The sequence below is a fragment of the Heterocephalus glaber genome, unplaced genomic scaffold, assembly GCF_053883595.1.
Source record: "Heterocephalus glaber isolate CG9 unplaced genomic scaffold, H.glaber_assembly_v1.0 deba00001555, whole genome shotgun sequence".
Classification (NCBI taxonomy): domain Eukaryota; kingdom Metazoa; phylum Chordata; class Mammalia; order Rodentia; family Bathyergidae; genus Heterocephalus; species Heterocephalus glaber.
In genome coordinates, this window is record NW_028258346.1 from 2,223,928 (window position 1) to 2,246,790 (window position 22,863).

At 40.5% G+C, this 22,863-nt stretch overlaps 2 protein-coding genes and 1 pseudogene across 13 annotated transcripts in view; 1 reads left to right on the forward strand and 2 right to left on the reverse strand.

Moving 5' to 3' along the window:
* The window catches only part of Ints8 (integrator complex subunit 8), a 56,710-nt gene extending 52,810 nt beyond the window's left edge, over positions 1-3,900 (forward strand). For 3 of the 5 annotated variants that reach the window (XM_087190622.1, XM_087190621.1, XM_087190624.1), the window contains 2 exons: positions 348-391; positions 3,708-3,900. Coding sequence is in view for 3 of the 5 variants with exons in the window: in XM_087190621.1 (XP_087046747.1) it covers positions 348-391; positions 3,708-3,824 (161 nt within the window). In the remaining 2 variants the exon portion in view is untranslated. Of the gene's footprint in view, positions 1-285; positions 392-3,707 lie in introns of those variants that run through there. The other 2 variants (XR_015442830.1, XM_087190623.1) reach the window with 2 other exon arrangements.
* Positions 2-19,773, reverse strand: Ccne2 (cyclin E2). 8 transcript variants are annotated; one of them, XM_004850126.4, is made up of 12 exons: positions 19,564-19,773; positions 18,360-18,398; positions 18,165-18,258; positions 18,032-18,085; positions 16,799-16,950; positions 15,976-16,111; positions 12,553-12,699; positions 10,558-10,653; positions 9,551-9,685; positions 6,510-6,621; positions 5,760-5,917; positions 2-5,336 (listed from the first exon to the last, which is right to left on the reverse strand). In XM_004850126.4, the coding sequence occupies exons 2-12, from the start codon at positions 18,371-18,373 to the stop codon at positions 5,223-5,225; spliced, it is 1,212 nt and encodes a 403-aa protein (XP_004850183.1). In that variant the 5' UTR covers positions 18,374-18,398; positions 19,564-19,773; the 3' UTR covers positions 2-5,222. The 8 variants fall into 8 exon arrangements, with proteins under 8 accessions (XP_004850183.1, XP_021118320.1, XP_021118321.1 ...); XM_021262661.2 differs by having other exon boundaries at positions 18,165-18,261; positions 19,564-19,772; XM_021262662.2 differs by lacking the exon at positions 19,564-19,773 and adding an exon at positions 19,312-19,410.
* LOC147824062 (U2 spliceosomal RNA) lies at positions 5,522-5,684 on the reverse strand (annotated as a pseudogene).
* Positions 19,774-22,863: the final 3,090 nt, after the last annotated feature.

The window sequence follows — 22,863 nt, forward strand, 5'->3', positions numbered from 1 at the left end:
GTTTGTAATTTTATAACAGTTCGTTTCTGCAAATTAAGTTCTGCATACTATGTATTTTCTTTTTTTTTTTCCTTTGGTACTGGGGATCAAACTCAGGTCCTTGTGCTTGCGCAGCAGGCGGTGAAACCACTTAGCTAAATCCACGGCCCCCTATAGTATGTATTTTCCAAATCAAAATTTAAAAACTATCCTGCGTTCTATCCTGAGATCGAATTCATTATTCTTGGTTTTTTTTTTTTTTTTTTTGGTACCGGGGATTGATGGGACCTTGCGCTTGCGAGGCAGGCACCAGAACACTGAGCTAAATCCCCGGCCCCGAATTCATTATTCTTAACTCATTCGATCAGATCTTCATCATAAAAGAGGAGAAACAGATAAAAGACAAATTGCGGTAAGTTACTCTGTCTTTTCTTCAGGGATGTACCTAAGTTTCCAGATTTTAAGCACTAAGCATTTGTAACAACAAAAAAGACTGTGTGCCCAGTTATGGCAAGAATTTGGTTATCAGTGTTTAGTTTTTAAAAGATCCTTTTTTGATAGTATGAGATATTCCATTTTATTTTAAAAGACTAGATTATGTTATTTGTGCGCTCCAAATCTTCATATGGTTTCTCGTCTCACCGAAGTTCTTACACAGCTACAAAGCCACATAAGGCTTGGCCTCTGGCTCTCCCGTCTGACTCCCTAGCCTGGCCCTTGTTGGCTTTGCTGTGCCAGTACCACCATGGGGTGTGAACAGTCAAGGACATTCATCCCCCAGTTAGGGCACTTGGAAAGGTTCTTTTCAGAACATTCAACTTCCCTTAGGTATCTCTCAGGGAGAGACACCCTTTCCTGACCAGCTTAAAATATGTCCCCCACCCTGCACGCCCCCATGAGCTGTTTCCCCATGAAGATAAGGAATTGATTTGCTCATAGTTGGTAACTAGAGTAGTGCTTGGCATGTAGTAGGTGCCCAATAGGTGAATTATTTAAATTTGACTTTTGTGCCAAAACATTTTAATTTTTTTCCCTTTTTTTGGTACTGGGGATCGAACTCAGGACCTTACACTTACGAGGCAGGCGGCGGAACCACTGAGCTAAATCCCTGGCCCTAACATTTTAATTTTTATATTAACTACCTAACATTTGCCACATTAGTAATCACTTACTGTAGATGCTTTGATTTGGATTAAAGCTTTGCACTTGGACTAAATTGTATACCTATTGTTTAAGAAAACAGACCAACAGCACCTTTTAAAAAAAAAAAAGTAACACGAACTTGCCCCCTTGATTGGAGGCTACTCATTCTATCGTTTACCTGGAGCTGGGAGGCAGTTGAAATTTCCTCAGCCCTCCTTTACCATTTCCAAACCATTCTTACTTGTGTCATTTTTTTAAGCCCTTTCTTTGAGACTTATCTTGTATTTCACCTAAACTGGGTGGCTTTTCCTACACATGCATCAAAAAGACATGATGAACTTAGCCATCACTTATGTTCACAGGCTTTTGCAGCCTCAGTTGTACTGATTATCACCTTTCCTCTGGCCAGCCACCTACAGGCATAGCCACACCTTACTGTCAGCCATGATCAGTGCGATGTTCAGGCTTATGACCAGTCTGTCATCCCTTTTGTCCTCCCTCCTTCCATACTCATCCTGAGTGCAGCAAATGCCAGTGTGTGCACGCTAAGCAGGCCTGATTCATTCAGTCTTAGGTGAGGCTCCCCAGGTACCCTGATGAGCCAGGTTTGAGAACTTTAGCTAACAGTAGTTGACTGCCAGAATTAGTCTTTGGTGAATATTTCAGCATCTTGTGGATTTTTGTTTACCTGTTTTGGAAAAGTCTTAGAGTCTTCTTGGAAAAAGTCCTACAGCTATTCCAGCATGCCATTACTGAACCATAGACTCCAACATTCGATCCCTTCTCAGCTTTTAAAATTGTTTTACCTGTGACTTGTTAATAAGCTACATTTTTCTCAGGGAGTTTTAGACATCCCCTGTGTTAAGTTCCTGCCCTCAACTATTTCCATTTTCAGTAATTTCCTTGGCTCTTGCATGCTTGGGATAGAGCAGAAAAAAGACCAACTAGACCTGTCATTATGGAAGTTATAGCTCTAGAAAGTGTAACTGTTGGAGCACTGGCTTCAAATTCTTTATCAAGCCCCTGGTTTCTACCTTGAAAATAACCCACTCTTCAGGTCAATAAGAAGTTACTAGTATCTCTTTAAAGGCAAATATTGAAGCTTTTGATTCTGTCTCCTCTGGGATTTTTTTTTTTTTTTTGGTACCAGGGATTGAACTCATGACTTTGTGCTTGCGAGGCAGGTGCGGTGCCACTGAGCTAAATCCCTGGCCCTCCTTGGGATCTTTTAATTAGTCATACCCTTGCCTGTATCATTGGCCCCTTGCAGTCTGTAAATTCCTTCATCTTTAATAAAAACCTTTGACTGTGCTTCCGCCACCAGCCACCTCTCACCCTCTGCTTGATGTTTGAGTTCAGCCCAGCGCAGTCTGACTTTTGCCATCACCACTTTTCATTCTCTTAAGGGTACCAAATGCAAAAGCCAATGGATTTTAATTTCCTGCCTTCTTGAAATTCTTTATTTCTATGGCTTCCCTGAAATCTACTTGATTCTTTTCCCTGACTGTTCTTCCTTCCTTTTTCTTTCTTGTGATCTCTCTGCCCAGTCTTAACTTAGTTTCCCAAGAAGTTAACCCTTCAGTTATTTTCTGATCAAACTCCCTCCCATCCTTCCTGGTTAATCCCATACACTCATGGTTTTGACTGCTCCCCAGATGGGTGTATTATTTCTCACACATACCACATTTCCATTTGAACTTGTCTTACACTTTGGATTTTATAGCCATGTACAGAATAGTCTTACTTAAAGAAGTTCTAATTATTGTTTTTGTATTTTAAAAAAAAATCTATTGTGTAGATTCCTGGGTCCTAAACTGTTCGCATTTAAACATTCTATAGCAGAAAATTACTATGGATATTTAATAGGTGAAAAACTTTCTAATTATGAAAGGCAAGCCTCATATACCTTTTTAGTGCTGAGCAGCTAACTATTTTTGCATGTTAGAACAGGGAGATCTTTTTCACATGGGAAAGGGAAACCCAAATATAGAGCAGGGAATGGGGAGGGAATGGAAAAAGAATTGATGTGTTAGGTGCGTGTACCAGCTCCTCATGATAAATGTAATTGTTATGTGCTGCAAACATGTACTAATAAAAATTTTTAAAAAGTAAAACTAGCCAGGCATGGTAGTATATACTTAAAATTCCAGCACTTGGGAGACCAGCCTGAGCTACATAAGCACGACTGTCTCAAAAAACAAAAGTAAAGCCCTGAAATTTGAATTGTGATTTTTTTTTTCAAGCTACGTTTTGGAGCCTTAACAATTCACTGTAAAACTGTCAAATCATTTAGGAAGGCTTACTTGTATTTTTCACTCATGGAAACATACCTGAATTTACCCAATGTAGTAAAATGTGACCAAAGATGATTCCACAAATCATGGTTCAGCGATTAATCTTTTCCTTAAGAGCAGCTCAAATCAATTGTTACTTTTTTCCACAGATCTTGGGTTTTACAATTAGAGATTCAGCTAATCATTCAACTAACTTTATTATTAGCAGATAAGTAGCTTTATACTATGTATACTACCGAGACTTAATTTTTGACTAGATCTCCAATAATTTCACTTTTCTGTTTTGAAAAGATCAAAGCCATTGGCCAGACAGAATTGAATGCAAGCAACCCAGAAGAAGTGTTACAGCTGGCGGCACAGAGAAGGAAAAAAAAGTTTCTCCAAGCAATGGCAAAACTTTACTTTTAAGCAGTTAAAAACATTTTGCTTTTATTTTTAAACAGTGGACTAAAAATAGTATTAAAAATTGTTTATATAATACATATATACACATTTAGTGGTGTTTTCTTTTCAGACAAAATACTGAAACATTAATTTAAAAACAAAAACTATATAGAAGACTAACAATAGCTTTAATTACAATTTCTTCAAAGATAGAAGAAATTCACATGTCTGGTAAAACTAGCAGTCTGGTATAACTTTCTAATTAAATCTACTTTTCAAGACTGAATTTATCTCTAAAAAAGGCTGATTTAAAATATTTATGTAGAAGTAGCTAGCATATATACAGCAAGTTCTATGTCAAGTTATTATTATTTTTTTTGGGGGGGGGGGGTACCGGGGATCGAACTCTGGACCTTGTGCTTGCAAGGCAGATGCCGGAACCACTGAGCTAAATCCCCGGCCCTGTCAAGTCATTTTTTTAATAAATAGATTTCTAGATACATTTAATATTTTTCGGCTGTAAGAAAATAGAAATTCAGGTCAGATGTTAAAACTTAAAATTTTGACACTGTCCTCATAATGTAGGAATTGAAAATGGACTTTTAATATTTTGGAAACATAAATAAAGCCTTAGTCATGCTAAATAAAAAAATCCATAGGGATATCCTAAGAGTAATAAAGTGACTGTCTCATATAAATAGTTTGAAAAGGTACTTAAGTTTTTCACCCAAATTGTGATATACAAAAAAGTTACTATAAAGCAACCTATGTCAAAGCCCCAAGTAGGAGCCACAACATCCATCTTGTTATAATTTCTTTGGTACTCCCACTGTTCAGAGCAATTTAAACATCATGTTATTGACACCTTACTGATTAAAAACAAATTTAATTTCACCATTTGTAAAAATTCAAGTTTTATAATAGCTTCCTACGACAGCTTTAGATAAATTAGTCACCTTATTACAAAACTAAATCTTTATAAACAAATTTAAATTTTATTTTCAAAAACCAAATTGCGCTACAGTATAGGAATTTTAAGAATCTAAAAGCTAGATTCAAAGTACTGTATCACTGAATGTACCCTTTAAGGTAGCACTTACCTAGTCCGAAACACCAATGATAAAATTCCTAGTTTATCACGACACAACAACACTGCATTAAAAAAAGTTTCCATGGCATAAATCATGGTTGGCTTCTGTCCAGTAACCCTGGAAATGAAGTCATCTTTGTAAACATGTCCTGCTGTTTCTTTCACAGCTAATATAGGAAGTATATTTAGTGCCAATTTTAAGTGTTTTTCTAAAAAAGAATGGCAGTGTAATGTCTGAATTGGCAATGGTAATCAAAGCTGTTTTCTTGTAAAACTTTAGTACATTCAAGCTAATATTGCTCACTTCCAACTTATTTGCTTAGCTGACATCTTTAGTGTTTTCCTGGTGGTTTTTCTGTGCTCTTTGGTGGTGTCATAATGCCTCCATTGCAAACTGGTGACAGCTGTCCCCCTTTTCTGAAGCTGTTTACATAACTGACTTCATCCTGTATATGTGAAGAAATCATACAGCAATTAAAACTTAAGAAAAAATATTGATACAGTAAAACAAAGTCATTCCAGACCTTTACCTGTCTACTATTAGGTCTGACTATTCAGACCTAATGTAATGATCTACATCCTTGCAACTTTGAAGTCATTCTTAAAGTTCAGTTTGAACTACCTGTAACGTATAGTGTATGTTTTAAACACTTACCTAAACTATTAGTACTGATCTTGAGAAAATTCAAATTTTAATTTGATTTCAAAATAATTTCCCCTTAGCCTTCACTGAAGGAAGTGGTATTTCATAGTATATCCTACACTTGATCTTAGCCAAAAGGCCGAGAAGCGATTCCTAGTATATCCTTACTATCAGTTTTAGGACTTTTGAGAGAGCAAGATGAAACAAAAACCCACAAAAAACATACCAGCATGGCCAAATAATTTGTATGCGTCTGGATATTATGTCTGTCTTCCACAGGTATCTTCTTAAAAGTCTTCAGCTTCACTGGACTAGCACTTTTTACTACCCTGACAAAAGGCACCATCCAATCTACACATTCTGAGATGTTGTCCCATTCCAAACCTGGATTTAAGAAGTTGGAAAAATGTGAAGACTACATCAGAAACTATCTTGTATCTGCCTGATCATCTTACATATTATATTATGTATTTCCTTCAACTTAAAGACTCATTTTTTAAAAAACCACAACAAATTAAAATCAGGTTTAGCAGATTAAAATACCACTGAAACTATTATAGCATGACTTCATTAATTTGTAAAAGGTTGTAAGACCCTCTTAACCAGTATCTTCTATATATAAATTGAAATTACCAAATTCTAAAGAATTTTTTTTTTTTGGAGACAGTGTCTCACTGTGTAGTTCAAGCTGGCCTCTAACTCAGCAGTCCTCTTGCCTCAGCCTCCCAAGTGCTGAAATTATAGGCATGCACTTAAAGAATTCTTAAAGCGGACCTATAATTGTGTTGATTCACTTAAAATAGATTTAAGATCCATCTGGCCTTATTTTTTGTGATACTGAAGATAGTGAAGTGTTATAATGAAGAAAATCACTAGACTCCTGCATTTAACCAATGCTTGGCAGTATGTTAAAATTCATAGGTTACAATCCCATTAGAAGTTATGAAAAGGAAGACAGCAAAATGTCAGGTCTTACCTGAGGCTTTTTTAACCACTTCAATGGAGGTAAAATGGCACAGGGCAGCAGCAGCCAGTATTCTGTACTGAAACTCTAATGAGTCAATGGCCAGAATACACAGATCCAAAAGCTAAGAAAGGAAAAGCAAAAGACAGGAGAAGGGTGAGTATTAGATGTCCCTACTAAAATCAGTCAGCTAACATTTTGGGAGTCTTATTATATATACCATATTCCAGAATTGCTGAAACTCAGAGGATTCAAAGATAAATAATCTATCAAAGGAAGTCAAGTCTTGGGACTGTAGGTCAGAGTGACTAGACAAGGGAAGAATTACTGCAATGTGGACTGTTGAGAACTAGCAGGAAAGGCACCACACTAGACTAGAAAAGACAGGGCTTCTGGTCCCTTAAATGAATCATAAAAGATGTGGTAGCTAGGAAGAATGGGAGGTAAACAATGTTCATAAAAGCAGAAGAAAATTACTTGGAATGCAAGTAGTTCAGAGCACCTGAGGTGAAAATTATGACTAACTTTCAGTATTTTTTTTTTTTTTTTTGAGTCAGGGTCTTGATATGTAGTCCAGCCTGGCCTTGAACTCTTGGCGATCCTTATACCTCAGCCTCCCAAGTGCTGGGATTACAGGTGTGTGCCACCAAACCCGGCTCTTCATTCAATTCTTATGCAAAAGAGTAGCTACCACTGTAGAATCAGTATGGAGATACCTCGAAGAACTAGGACTAGAGGTCCCATTTGACCCAGCTATTCCCCAGTTGGCTGTCTTCCCAAAAGAATTAAAAGAATCATACCACAGCAATATATGTGCACCCATGTTTATAGCGGCACAGTTCGTAATAGCAAAAGCTTGGAAATAGCGCCCAACTGCCCATCAACTGGAAACTGGATAAAGAAGATGTGGGTATTTTTATAAAATGGAGTACTACTCAGCCATAAAAAATGAGAAACTATAGAGACATTTATGCTAAATGGGTGCATATTGAGGACATACTCTTAAGTGAAATAAATAGGACACACGTGCAAATACCAAATAGTTTCTCTAGTGTGAGAAACTGAAAGTGTAAATAAGAATTAAAATGATTAAAACGAATAATTGATAATTGGAAATAGGAAGAAAAGGTCCAAAGGGGTAGGGGAAGTGGGAGGGGAAGGGGAAAGGAAAAATTATGAGAAAAGGAAAAAATGGAAACAAAGTCTTATGTAAATAGGGAAGGGGGCGGTGAAGGACAGACAGGTAATGGGGAAAAAAGAACCAAGATACATCATGTACAGGTATAAACACCCAATGATAAATGTAAACGTATTGTTTATCTAAACTGTACCAATAAAAGAATTTAAGAAAAAAAGTAGCTAGAGAAACCTAGATTAGATCATAAGGGGCCTTTAGGAAGTCAAAAGGTTATTCTGTAGTTTACTGAAACTATCAAAGACTTTAAGTCAGGAAAGTTAACATTTCAAGAGAAATACTTTAGACTGTAGTGGGGCTGCAGACTAGAATGGAACATGTTTCTAAGCAATGAGAGTAGCTAAACGGTGTAGTCTAGGAAGTAAGAGAACTGAACAGGTAGCAGTGGGGTGGGTAAGAGGACTAGAATTCAAAGGTTTGAAGTGATGTCTGTCCAGTGAAACAAAACACTGGCCCTCATTGGTCCAGAAGGTAATAAACAGGAAAAGAGAAGAAATAATATCACAGGTTGGGTTTTTTGCCTATCAGAAATGCTTGGGGCTAGAAGTGTTTGGGATTTTAGATTTTGAAGGATCTACATATACATGAGATTTCTTAGGGATGAGATGCAAGTCTAAACGTGGAATTCATTTATGTTTGTAGTTTTTGCATATATATGAGATTTCTTGGGGATAGGATGGAAATATAAACATAGCCTGACTAATACTATATTTTCAGTGTACCTACATTTTGACTGCCCTGTCAAGTATAGAATCTTCTACTTGCAGTATCATGTTGGCATTCAAATATTTTTCAATTTTGGAGCATTTCAGTTTTTGATTTGGGATGTTCAACTTCTATTATACTTCTAGAAATTTTCCATGTTATCAGTTTACCCTCCCCATCAAAAGAGTATAGTTGCCTGTGAAAATGAAATGCTGGGAATTCTGACTGAAAAAAATTAGTGAGCCTTTCTTAGAAACTTTTATATAATGAAGCAATCCCAACATTATTGGTTGTCCCATTTTAACATTCATAATATGCTTGTTAGATTTAAAACACAAATTTTAACCTTCATTCCAAAAGGCCATAATCTTTCTATTCCATAGGTAATGTTTTCACATCCTATGTAGAATTAAGAGTTTCTTCCTTTTTGTACATGGTAGATACTGCAGCCTTAAGATAGTAGTTATAAAGCCTGGCACTGTGGCATACTCAAGAGGCTGAGGCAGGAGGACTACAAGTAGTTCACTGAATCTGGGCAACTTAGTGAGACCCTGTCTCAAAATTTAAATGAAAAGGGTGTAGCTCACTGCTCCCTGGGTTCAATCCCCAGTGCTGAAAGAAAAAAAATTACTTACAAGCAGTAGGCAACAGAATGGGATCCTTCTCCTCTACTTTGTTAGAACATTTGTTATATACTGTTATATATATTTGTTATATACTGAAAATTAAATTTGACTTGTTTTGAAAAATCCTATTATATAAAGGTGATTTAAATTCTACTGGCATGTAACAAGTAGGTAGCCTTTGTATTCAAGTATAAAAAGAATAAGAATGATAGAATAATACCATTTTAAAGCGTAAAGATTTTTTGGCTAAAAAGATTTTTCCATTTTATAGCAAAAAAGATATTTAACTATTTTGGACTCCTAAGAATGAGAGTACTCATAGAAATTTAAGGACTTTGTTTTCTAGAATTACTAAGCAGTGAAAATATTTGAGAAAGTATTTTATGTGTCAAAAGTTTTGCTGTAAGTCAATTAAGAGAATTTAATTCAATATGCCATTACTTTGTTGTGTAGCCTACTTAGACTATACATGAACAGATCTGGAACTGACAATGACATCAGGGTATCTTTAGTAACACCGTCAATACCTGGGCTATGTGGATGAAGCTTTCCTGAGAATACTGAGGTAGAAGAACTTTAGGAGCATCCTTAAGAGCATCAACTTGAAGAAAGAGATGTAACCAGGAGATGACTGTGACAGGACAAAGTTCCCACTTTAAAGCCTGTTAATGAAATTTAAAAATGCCTGTTAACACCCATGTTTATAGCAGCACAATTTAAAACAGTTAATCCCTGGAAACATCCCATATACCCACGAACAAAGGAACGGATAAAGAAAACATGCTATTGAAATACAATGGAACACTACTCTGCCATAAAGGACAAACATGAGGCATTTTTAGGTACATGGATACACCTTGAGACCATAATCTTAAGTGAGATAAATCATGAGCACAAGCTTAAATGTCACATGGCTTCACTTGTGTGAGAAACTCAAGTATAAATAAGGAGCAAAGTGGGGGATAGGTATTGGGAAGTAGGAAGAATTTGTTCAAAAGGGAAGGGGAACAAGATGGGAGGAGAGGGGAGGGAAGGAAGCGAAAAGGGATTTAAAGTAAGAAAAAATAGAAATATAAGTGGGGAGGGAAAGAAGGGTTGGAGGGAAAGGAGGCAGTCAAAATACTGTTATATTCATGTACACGTCACCCATAATGAATGTAATCACATACTGCAAACCTGGACTAATAAAAGTATTTTTTTAAATGCCTGTTAATGGAGCTGGGGATTTAGCTCAGTGGTTCTGTGGCCTGTCTTGCAAGCGCAAGGATCCGAGTTTGATCCCTGGTACCAAAAAAATAAATAAATAAAAAATGCCTATTAACAGACGTACACACATATAACACATTATATAGAGAGTTTACAGGTTAAGCAAATTTCCCTCCAGCCATAGCTACTGTCAGTATTTTGATGCATTAACCTCTTAAAACTGGATGGTAATAAGTAAAACCTGTTTTGATTGACATTTTAGTATTGGTGGTTATTTCATAACTACTGTATTACTAAGGTGCAAGTAGAAATAAAGACACAATATTACCTTCAATATAATGAGCTCCATCCTTACAATATCCTCCTCACTGCAAGCACCATCAGTGACATAAGCAAACTCTTGGAGTTTGGGAGCATAGATTTCCTTTAAATTGAAATTTTTATTAACCACAATTGAGATTGCAATTAAAACAAAAGAACTATATATTAACCATACACAACCTTCAGTTTTAATGAGAACTTCACAAATTGATTATAAATCTTAGTAAAATAATTACACTATATAGCTAAAACAACCTTATATTTAAGATATTTTTCCTATGTAGGCTTCTAAATTATCAACTATTGATTATGAAGACTTATTTTCCTAGAACTTTAAATTTTAGTTAATAAACAACTAGATTATCTTAACTAGTTAAAAGATAAAAAGCTTGCTGGGTGTGGTGGTGCACGCCTGTCATCCCAGCACTGAGGCTGAGGCAGGAGGATCACCATGAGTTCCAGGCCAGTCTGGGACATATAGTGAGTTCAAGACCAGTCTGAACTATATAGCAAGACCCTGTGCTCAAAAAAAAAAGCCAACTTGTTTTAAGATTGCCTGGTATGTTGGTCAACTCAAAACACGCAACAAACAAGGTCTAGAAATTAAAAATATTTCTTTACCTCAGTACAAAACTATGGTTAATAAAAAATACTGGGCAGCTCAGTGGTAGAGAGCTTGCCTGGCCCTAGGTTCAATCCCCAGAAGTACAAAAAATAAAAGTAAAAACAACAATGAAAAGACACTGTGTGGCTCACACCTGTAATCTCAGCACTCTGGGAGGCTAAAGTAGGAGAACTGCACATTGGAGCCCAGACTGGGCAGCAAAGTGACTCAGCAAGACTTGTCTCGGAAAGTTCTTTTTAAAAGCTGGGGATGTGCAAAAATTAATTATACAGGGTAATTCTGGTGTTGTGTAACACTGGAGAATGATCAAAACTAACAATAATTTCTTGCACATTTCAAAAAAGAGAGATTCTGAATCTTCCCAGGAATTGACAAATATTTGAGGTAATGAGTAAGGTAATTTCCCTGATTTTATTTTACACATTTTGTCTATGTATTAAAATATCACAGTGTAATGTACAAGTAACATCTGTCAATTAAAAATTTTTAAAAATTACTTAGGAATCTCAATAAAATGTGAAGTTCTAGAAAAAAAAAAAAGCTGGGGATGTAGCTCAGTGAGAACGCTCCAGGTTTGATCGCCATCACTCAGGAAAATAAACACAAAACTATATGCAGTTGGGCAACAGGTGTGTTGTGGCAATTCAGAGAAAATCTGGACTGATCTAAAGATTAAGAGAGGCCTCCTGTATAGGCTATCAGGATTGCAGTCGGATTGGGAAAGGGACCTGAAACAGTGTTTCTCAGCTAAGGACAGGCTGTCTACATGTGCCAAATTTGGCAACAGCTCTTAAAGCTCAAAGGACATACTTCGAAGAAAAACTTCAGGAAATTAACTATGATCATCATCTCTACCCTCAAAATAATCCCAGCTGTAAAACGTATTGATGATGTCCACAGTGTATTACTTAAGAAAAGTAGATTGTGATTATGTGAAGGAAAACCTCAGACAGGAAAGGAGCTGCTTCCTAGCGTGACACCAGCAGTGGATATAAAAATATTAGACTGGTTAAACCATTATTCCAACCCCAAATAGCATTTCTTTTGTTTGACTCACTGTGTAGTTTTCAAAGGCCATTCTAGTGAATCCAAGTGCCACAGTTATGTATATAAAGATAGCACTGATATATTTTGTTTGGCAGAATGAGTCATGGATCATCTCACATAGTAACCCTCGAATCTAAACCAGAGACATGTAATAGGCTCAGAAACTACAATAATTTTTTCCTTCTATCTGCATCAGAATGTTCAGAAAATGTACTGAGGAAACCACTCACCTAAGGAATTTCTATCAAAATGACAGTACTCTGTGGGATTAATGTGTTTGTCAAAAAAAAAAAAAATAGTTTGGTGATAATATGAACTTTAACAACTTACCTCAAGTTTGGAAGCAATGAATAATGAGGTAATTCCAATAAGTTGAAGCATGTTTTTATTTATATCTCTTTGTGTCAACATAAATCTATCAAAAAAGTCTTGTGCAAGATAAAATGTTTCCCTATGAAGTGTGTATACTTCACATACCTACAGAAGAATCCAAACATTTAAATATTACCCTTAAAATTTCTCCAAATTAGAAAGTCATCTCTTAGCATGCCAGACTTTAGAATACTTTTAAATCAAACTTTTGATTATTAGAATACCAAAGCTAAAATAGGAGAAAAAAATGTACCAATAGAATAAACAAATCTATCATTATCCTCATTTATTCTTAATCTAGTTGTATAGTTTATCCACGGTTTTGTTTTATGGTGCTAGGGACTGAACACAGTGGTTTCCATATCTTAGGGCAGTGCTCTAGTGCTCAGCTACATCCCTGGGCCCCTCTCCTTTTTCTTCATTTTTTTGAGTTAAGGTCTTGCTGTGTAGTTCAGGCTGGCCTTGAACTCATTATATAGTCCAGGCTGGCCACAAACTCATGATGATCCTCCTGCCTCAGCCTCCCAAGTGCTGGATCACAGGCCTGCATCATTACACCTGGTCCCAGCCCTTTTGAGACAGTGTTACCAAATTGCCCAGGCTGGCCTAAAACTTGTGATCCTCTTCCATCAGCCTCTTGAGTAGCTGGGATTATAGACATGTGTCACCATGCATTTTGTGTATGTGTATATATATGTGTATATATGTATATATATATGTGTATATATGTATATATATGTGTATATATGTGTATATATATATATATATATATTTTTGGTACTGGGGATCGAACTTGGGACCTTGAGCTTGCGAGGCTGGCACCGGAAACAATGAGCTAAATCCCCGGCCTGCATTATATTTTTTAATGGAATTTAAATGATTTAAATTAGGATGGAAGCATTTTAACATTAGGCACATATTTTTACTTCAGTTATTTTTCATATTTTACCTTTTCTTATGATTTTTTCCTTTCCCTTCCCCTTCCCCTCCCACTTTGGACCTTTTCTTCCTATTTCAAATTATCAATTATTTGTTTTAATCATTTTTAATCCTTATTTACACTTTCAGTTTCTCACACCAGAGAAACTATTCAGTATTTACATGTGTGTCCTATTTGTCACTTAAGAATATCGCCTCAATGTGCATCCATTTAGCTATAAATGTCTCTAGTTTCTCATTCTTTATGGCTGAGTATAAAAAAACCACATCTTCTTTATCCAGTTTCCAGTTGGTGGGCACTTGGGCTGTTTCCAAGCTTTCGCTATTACAAACTGTGCAGCTATAAACATGGGTGCACATGTATCGCTGTGGTATGATTCTTTTAATTCTTTGGGGAAGATACCAAGCAGGGGACTAGCTGGGTCAAATGGGACCTCTAATCCTAGTTCTTTGAGGTATCTCCATACTGATTTCCACAGTGGTTGCACCAGTCTGCACTCCCACCAGCAGTGGAGAAGGGTTCCTTTCTCCCCACACCCCAACCATATTTTTCATATTTTAGTATTCTTGCAAAGAATACAGAGGAACAATGAATAATGCTGGTGATAAAGTCTATCTTGTCTCTTGTATAATCTGACTTTAGTGAGAATTACCCAAATGTTTCACTAATCTTATTAATAATAAAAAATAGTATATGTCATTTCCATATTTAAGGAGAAAGCTTTTAAGTCTCAACTCCATAAGTGGGTGACATTTTCTCCTTTTTGGAGAAGAGGAAACAATGGGACAGAAATATGTAAGTTTCTAATAAATACTGTGCTAAAAAAAAATCTCTTTTTAGCTTGTTATGTATTTTTAAATAAATGGATGTTGGACTTCATATAAACATCGTTTGCATGCATTAGGATCTTGGAATTTTTCTCATGCAGCCTAGTGTAAGCTGATAAATTAATAGATTTTCAAATGTTAAACCATCTCTGCACTCCTGGACTAAAAGAATATATTAAGACAAAGTAGAACTTAACAGTGTTGAATTTATTTTTATATGATTTTGCATATATAATAATACTTAGGGAAAAACAGAAACACTGGATAGGACAACAAACACTAGATAAAAATCAGATAAGGAAAAAAATTTGCATTAACATAATTCTGCTCAAGTTTATTCCATGATCACTAGATACTCAGTCAAAATCTTGGCTGGAGTGTCGTTCAGCAGTAGAGCATGTACCCTGTGTTCAATCCCTAGTGCCAAAAATTAAAAGTCAAAACCCAACTACTTTCTTTTTATTCATACTATTACAATACAATCTTTCCATCCAGTCAGAATAAGGAAGACAACCTGATGCAAAGGGACATTTGGTAGCCTTAAAATCTTTTCGGACAGCTTCTCCGATCTATTCTGCTATTTGCTACTCTACTAAAAAGCCTACTCTTTCTCCCTTAGAATACATCATCTCTGTTTTAAAGGTAGGGAACAGAGCAAATATACAAGTGTTGGAAGAAGGTCAGTTTGTCAACATAAAATCAGTTCCTCAGAAATAATTACCCAAAGAAAGGAAACGCACCTAAAGAAGACAGAAAATGATGACACAGATCTGTAAGATTTCAGGATTACTAGGTATTCATTTAAACTGATGGTATAGCATTTGGTAGGGGGAGTGTTTGAGACAGGGTCTCACTATGTAGCCCAGGCCGGCCTTAACCTCACTGTGATTCTCCTGTCTCAGACTCCCAAGTGCTGGGATTACAGGTGTGCGGCACCATGCCCAGGTCATAGTGTTTTTTTTTACAAACCCTTGTGTTGAGGGCTAACTTATAGTGTTATTTTTGAAAGGAATAGAAGTACATTATAAAGGAAAGCTACACAGAACCCGGAGGTGTAGGGCTTCTGGGTAACCAAAGCCCCATCATGGTTTATGGCACAGAAATAAAGATTCCCAATAATTTAATTTTTGTGATGCAGAAAAGGTCTTCTGAGGGTCTTTAAGCCTAGTCCTGGTTCTCTGCATAGCAGTATTTAAAACCTGGTCAATTATACAATCCACTCATCTTGAGTATCCTCCCCACCGCGAATAGTGCCTAGTACATAGGATTATCCACACATACCAATAATTCTAAATTGGGTTCAGGTTGTATGCAGTGGTCGTGTCCTTATGATTTTACTGTTTTATTTTGGTGCTGGCGATTGAACCCAGGCACTCACACCTGTTATTCACACACTTCGACCATACACTGTCACTGAGCTACACCCCCAGCCTGATTTTACTCTTACAAAGTTATTCTTACCCACTTTGGGTACCACTAACTATTGTTAAGTACCCCAAAAAAGAAGGCTTGCCGGCAATAGGTTATATACCCTGAAGGCACAGAAAACATGTTTATATCTAAATCTTTTTCCATTATACAGAGATAAAAGAAATTTATATTGCTGGAACATACCTCTAAAAGCCAGTCTAGAAGTATCGACCTCATCTGTGGTTCTAGGTCACAATGCAGAACTTCGAAATTCTTGTCATGAATATATGTGCTTTCCTTTTTTAACATGTTTAGCCAAACCTCTTTGGAACATCCCCAGCTATGGAAAGGGATAAAAATAACCAATTTACACTGTGTGATCTACACAACATACAAGCTCTCAGTTTACATAGCATAAATCCAACTGAGACATTAAAATCCAACTTTCAATTCGAATTTGAAAGAAGTAGCTTTTATAGTAGAAAAATATTTTTAGTCTAATTTTTAGAAACTATTTTTTCTGCATGAGAAAGTAGAAGCCTGAAGTAATATAGCAACTTGGAATGTGATCATCTAAAACTGGCAGATTTCAAAAAAGTGCTCTCATCCCACTTATTTATGCTAATTTAGATAAATTATTTAAACTCTACTTAAAAAGTAATTCAGGGCCAGGTGTAGTGGTGTATGCCTGTGACCCCAGCACTCACAAAGTTGAGGCAGCGGGATTGCTGAATTCAAAGCCAGCCTGGACTAGAGTGAGACTCTCCTTCAAAGAACTAAAAACAAAAAACCTGTTCTGCTAAATCTAATAATGGAAATAACTTTACAGAACCAATGTTTTAAATACTCCTATCATTTGGAATAGAACTACTCTCAAACAAAATACATGCTTAACTATTAGTAAAGAGTGCAATTTTTGTAAGTTTTTCTATTTTATAATGAAGGCAAATGGTAATACATGACATTATTTTTAGTTAAGTCAGTACAATTTTAAACTTTGATATAAAAGTACTGAAATTTTTCTTACCTTAAATCTGGCAAAGGTGAAGGATTAATAAAAAGATTTTTAAATCTGTAGTTTGTAAATCTAGAGAAGTCACTTGTTCCTATGTCTTTGTGGGGTGTTTCAATGAGAATGCAAGGACTGACTCCCCCAGATAATACAGGTGGCCAACAGTTCTGTGATTTGAAAAGACAAAAAATATCTATTTGTGCAATAAGAAACTTTAGCTTTTGTCCTGGATCTTTCATAAATTAAAGCTAATATTTCTAAACAATGCATAGTTTTAGCTAACATAGTTAATAATCTGGCTAATATGACATTAATACTTTATAAATAAGCCATATAGCTCATATCAATCTTCATAAAGTAACCGAATGTTTTAGACAATAAAATACAATTCTAGTAATATAAGACATTAGGTACTAAAGAGGACTAATAAAACACATCTGTAATATAAATATCAATCACTTTCAAGGTAAAAGAAATTGTAGTTCTCTAGAAGTGGCAGCAAAGGTACCTATTTATTTATTTATTTATTTATTTGGTACTGGAGATTGAACTTAGGGTCTTGTGCTTACAAGGCAGGCATGGTGCCACTGAGCTAAATACCCAGCCTCAAAGGTACTTTTTTAAATAAAAAGCTTTTAGTTAAGCCCTCCTCCAATACTTTAAAATACTTGAAGGCAAAACCTTAAAAATGGAATCTAGGGCCAGGGATTTAGCTCAGTGGTTTTGCCACCTGCCTTGCAAGTGCAAGGACCAGAGTTCGATCCCCATACCAAAAAAAAAAAAAAGGAATCTAGTGGGATCAAAGGATTCTTCTTCTAGTAATGCTGGTTTTAAAGGCAAACACTGTGCTTTCTATGCAACACATAGGAAGAAGAGGTAGCAAAGGGCTGTATGGCAGGCTATCAGTGATCTCACACCCTATTTTTGCCAAAGCAGCAGCTATTAGAATAGACCATCTACTATAGTCTGAGAGGGAACAAAGAGCAGAATATCAGACAGATTAGGCGGGCCCTGGTGCACCAGGCAGCTCCAAGAGGGAGGGATTTACAAAAAGGAACCAGCTGCTTCAAGGCAAACTTACTCTGCAGCTGTAGTAGGATTCAGACATATATAAACCTTCCTGCTGTCCTCCAGGGGCATTAAAAGTGACAGAGAAATCCTTCTTTTGCAAAGCAATAATACATTATTCTTATTTATCCTCTCCTGCATTTGTTTTCCCCAAAACCACCAAGCCCACTTCTGCATTACCCTTATCTCATATTGATGTTTCCTGGTGACTTTTTCTTTTCTTTTTTTGACATCCTGGAAAACAGAAAAGACCATTGGTAAACTAAGTTCCAGGAAGAAATCTCTTCCCTCCCTTTCTTTGTCCTTAAATCACCTGTGCTGTTTTTCTCTTCTTGGCCTGGATTATCTGGGCGTCCTGGGGGGAGTCTGGCTGGCTGGGCTGAGCATGCTGCTTAGCTTGTAAACGGCTACTGCACAGGATTTTTAAAAAGGAAGTTTAATTAGTAAGTCATGCATTTCAAAGGCAGCAGCTCATTTTGAAACATGTCTCCAAGACAAATAATGTTACCTGCGTCTTGACATTCTCTTCTTTCAGGTGTATGAAACTCTGCAGTGAGGGGAGAAGAAAAACCAGAGTTAAGTATTGTACATTGCTATCCCTATTCTCCAACTGTCAATCAGAGCTGATCAGAGGTTACAGCTAAATCTCTCAAAGGTGGCCAGGGCCATGTTACCACGTTGTGTTGTGCACTCCTTTAGTTATCTCATGGTAATTTATTCTGGACACACGCCTGCATTTCCACGACTGAATGCACAGCCTGGTCGCGAGTGCCTTCAAACGTGTACCCTGAACGCTCAGGGCCGGTCTCCCCGGACTGGCTGTTTCGGGACCTCCACCGTCTCCCCCCACATCCACAGTGGGACTGAGGCAGCGCCCGCCCTCAGCTCCAGCACGGTCGGCGGGCAGAGGGGGCCGCGCGGGCGAAGCGCTGTGGAGAGGCCGGTTCCGCGCCAATTTGGAGAGCGGCAGTGGCGGGGAAACAGGGGGCGGAGGAACCGCGGCGGGTGTCACGTCCTCTCGGCTCCTTTCCCTCCTTCCTAACCCCGCCGGGTGCTGCCCGCCTCTTGGAGGGGCACCCGGACTCCAACCCCAGAGGAGGGGCGGAGGGAGAGAAAGGGGGGACTCTGGCGGGTCAGGAGCTTTGCTCCCGGAGGAGAGGACCCAGACGCCCATCCTCTGTTCCACGGGGAGCTCCCCGCACAGGAGTGGGCTAGAGAAGCCCCTAGAGCAAGGGGCTTAAGCGTGGCCTCCCACGAGGGGGCTGCCCGCCACCCCGCCGCTCTCCTGGCCCCAGCCAGGGGTCCTGACAGGGGCGGAACTCGGGGACCCATTCCTCCCAAGCGCCTGGCTCTCCGCCTTCCCAGTTTCCCTCCCTCAAGGATCCCGCTCGCGGGAAGGACCAGCTCGGCGGGGCTTCCCCGCCCTCCCCCGGAACCCCCTAAGCCCAGCACCTCCTCACCGCCAGACCCGCTACCGCTCGGCTCAGCTGGCGCCGGCGCCAACCCAATATATAGGCCGGGCCGGGCCCGCCCGCACGCATGCGCCTCGGCTGACACCTCCGCCGGCGCGCTCTGCGCTCCGCGCTCCCGCCCGCGCCCCGCCCTGCCCTGCCCGCAGTGCGCGCCGCGCCGGTCCCCGGGGTGAGCCCGGGGGGCGCTGGAGGCTGCAGCGGCTCCTCCAAAGTCGACTTCTTGCCGCGCAGCTCCCGCACCTCCCGCCAGCTCGCTCCCGTCGCCTCCCGCGGTAACGCCGCTGTAACGCCCCGGCAGCAGGGATGTCAGGCTGCAGCGCCACCCCAGCGTCCGGCCAAGGGCGGCCACTGGGGCTCCTGCAGCCGCGGGAAAGCAGCGGTGGTGGAGCGCCCCGGGTCCCGCCAAGGCCGGGGAAGCTGGTCTTCCAGAGAGGCGCGAGGAGCCAGCGGGCCCGCCCCTGCGGGAGGAGCGAGGCTGCAGCCGCCCGGCCGGCCAATAGGAGGCGGGGACGCCGCGCAACGTGGAGCCGGCGCGATGTAAACACAGGCAGGCGGTGGCGAGCCACGTGCGCCTACGAGCGCCCGCCGGCCGAGGTACGTGTCTGCCCGCCCGCCCGCCGGGCTGCGCGCCCCGCGCCGGTCGCCCCTCAGCCCGCCGCCCTGCTCCCGGCCCGCAGCTCGCACGCAGCAGGCCCCGCGCGGGAAACGCTCGCGCCGCCCGCACTCTGCCCAGCCCCAGGTGCCGGCCCGGGGGTGAAAGCCCCCTCATCCCGCCATCGGTAGCCTGCCGAGGGCCGGGCCGGGAGGGAGGACAGTGGCCGCCGTGTGCAGGCCTGCGCCGCGCCCCGCCCCGCCCCGCCCCGCCCCGCCCCGCCCCGCCGCCTGCGCGCCCGGAGGAGCCCGCACGAGCCGCCTGCCCGGGGCCGCGAGGGGAGTTTGACGGCCGCCGGCGGGCCCCGCGCGTTTCCTTCTCCTCGTCTCTGTATTTCCGCTCGGGGGTCCCCCGGCCACCGCTCTGCGCGCTCTGTTCCTGCTTGTTCTTGCACGTTTGGGAGTCGGACACGCGGGTGGCACGGCGTGCACAGATTGTGGGGCGGGAAGGAGGCAGCTCCCGAAACAAAGATCGCGGGGCGGAGGGGCCGTGTGCAGCGCCGGGGGCCTTGGGGGCCTCGCTCCGCCGGCCCGGGGAGCGCCTGGCCCTACCCGAGATGCCCCGGGACGGCCAGCGCGGGCTTTGTGCAGCGCCGCCCTGCGAGCCCGGAGCTGGGACGCGCCGGTGCGCTCCGGGCTGGCAGAGCTGTTCACTCTTGCTCTTTCCTTTCTTCAAACGGTCTCGAGTCGCAGGCACAAGAATTGTTTCTTTTCCAAATTTATGCTTAATAGCCTTACCCAGGGTGACATAGGAGCAGAAGAGTTCTATACCTGGTCAGGCCCAAGAAACTTCATACAGTTTATGTGGCTCTCGTTAAGGCGGGAGTCGCCTCCCTTTTGCCTTCACTGAAGTCTGTTGCCATGATGGTAAGGAAAGGATGGGGCAGGTGTCTCCTAACAAGTGTGTGTTAGCCGAGCAAAAGCAAAATTGGTGGCCTGCGTGATTGAGGTTGGTCGTCAAAATATGCTGAAAGCCAAGAATGTCATTAATATTTGTGGGATTAATCTTTGAGTATCGTATGTCCCTAGCCCTGGCATAAATTTCGTGTAAACAAGGCACTGTAGTTAGAAGTTACTTTGGCCCTACTCTTGTGTATTATATGAACAGAGCACAATTGTAGTAAAGGAAAAATAAGAGCAATATCAAGTGAGCATTGTGTGGAAAGAATTAGGATGAATGTCACTATGTTCCAAGTATCTGGTGGGTGGACAAGTGGGTCTGTAGAAAGCATGGGGTTTCCTCAGACACACCAGGTTCCCATCTGGTGCTTCTGCAAAATACAGAATTTCTTTGAGTGTGGGTTTTCTCTAGAAAACAAGGAGTCATGCATCTCAAGGTGGGGTGTGTGTGTGTGTATGTGTGTGTGTGTGTGTGTGTGTGTGTGTGTGTGTGTTTCTTCAGTACTTGGGATTGGGTCAGAGGCCTTCACACTGGGCTGCATCCCCAGCCCTTTATCTTTTGAGACAGAGTCTGTCACTTGTGTTTTTTTTTTTTTTTTGTACCAAGGATTGAACTCAGGACCTTGTGCATGCAAGACAGGTGCGGTGCCGCTGAGCTAAATCCCCAGTCCTTAAGTCACTTAACTTGTGATCCTCCTGCCTCAGCCTCCCAGAGTGCTGGGATTACAGGTGCACCACCATACTTGGCTCTTGCATTCATTTCTGGGGGCAGGGAGGATACTTGGTGGCACAATGTTGTGTTGTTTGAATTAAACCGGTGGTGTGTACCTGTAGTCCTAGTTACTTGGGAGCCGGGGCAATGTAGCAAGACCTTATCTCTTCAAAACTAAGGAACAAAAAACAGTCCCAGGGCCAGGGATTTAGCTCAGTGGTGCTACCACCTGCCTTGCAAGCACAAGGTCCCGGGTTTGATCCTGGGTACCCTCCCCCCCAAAAAAAACAACAGGCCCAGCCTACCTATTTCTTGATTTACTTTGCTATACCTTCTCTGTGTAGGCCTCCCATATCCTTTTCTCTGTGCTCTCCAGTTAAAACAATCCTTATCTATATAAATGTCTTTTTCTCTCCTGCTAGGCCTCTGACCTTGTTTTGTTCATCTTATAGCCAAGACCCCACAGTTCAAAGGGTTGCATGCATAGTAGGACCTTGGTAAATGCTGATTTGAATCATGTATAGGCTGTCCTGGTACAGAACTCGAGGTGTCTAAGCGTGATAGAGGATGGCATCATTCCCAGTAAATACTAGGGATATGAGTAGAACAGAGCTTCTATACTCCTACTGCCTCACTTCACACATAGTTTCCCTTATTATTGACATCTAGTATCCCACACTTACTACCATATGAAACATTTATTAATGAATCAGTGTGGATACATTATTGACAAAAGTCCACGCTTTGTCCAGATTCCTTAGTGTCTTTACCACTCTTCCATCTTATGTAGAATATATCACATTTAGATGTCACATTTCCTGGGCTCTGACAGTTTCTCAGATGTCCCGTATTTTTGGTGACTCATAGTTTTGAGGAGTACTGGGAGTGTTTTGCAAGCTGCCTCTCTTTTGGAATTCCATGTTTTTCTTGTGGTTAGACTGGGTTTAGGGTTATGGATTTAGGAGAGAAAAAACATAGAGGTGAAATAGAGTTTTCATCACCTTGTGTTACAGTTGCATACTGCTGTCATGATTTATCATCCCTAATGCCGACCTTGATCACCTGGCTAAGGAAGCGTTTGTCTGGTTTCATTGTGGTAAAGATAGTTCTTTTGCTCTTATTACGTACTGTGCTCTTTGGAAATAAGTCAGTATAGGCAGCCCATGAATAAGGGGTGGGGAGTAATGTTCCTCCTCCTTTAAGGTCCAATATCTATGTTATCTGAATCTTTTCTACTCTGGAGATTTGTTTCTTTTTATGATTTATTTTATACTTTG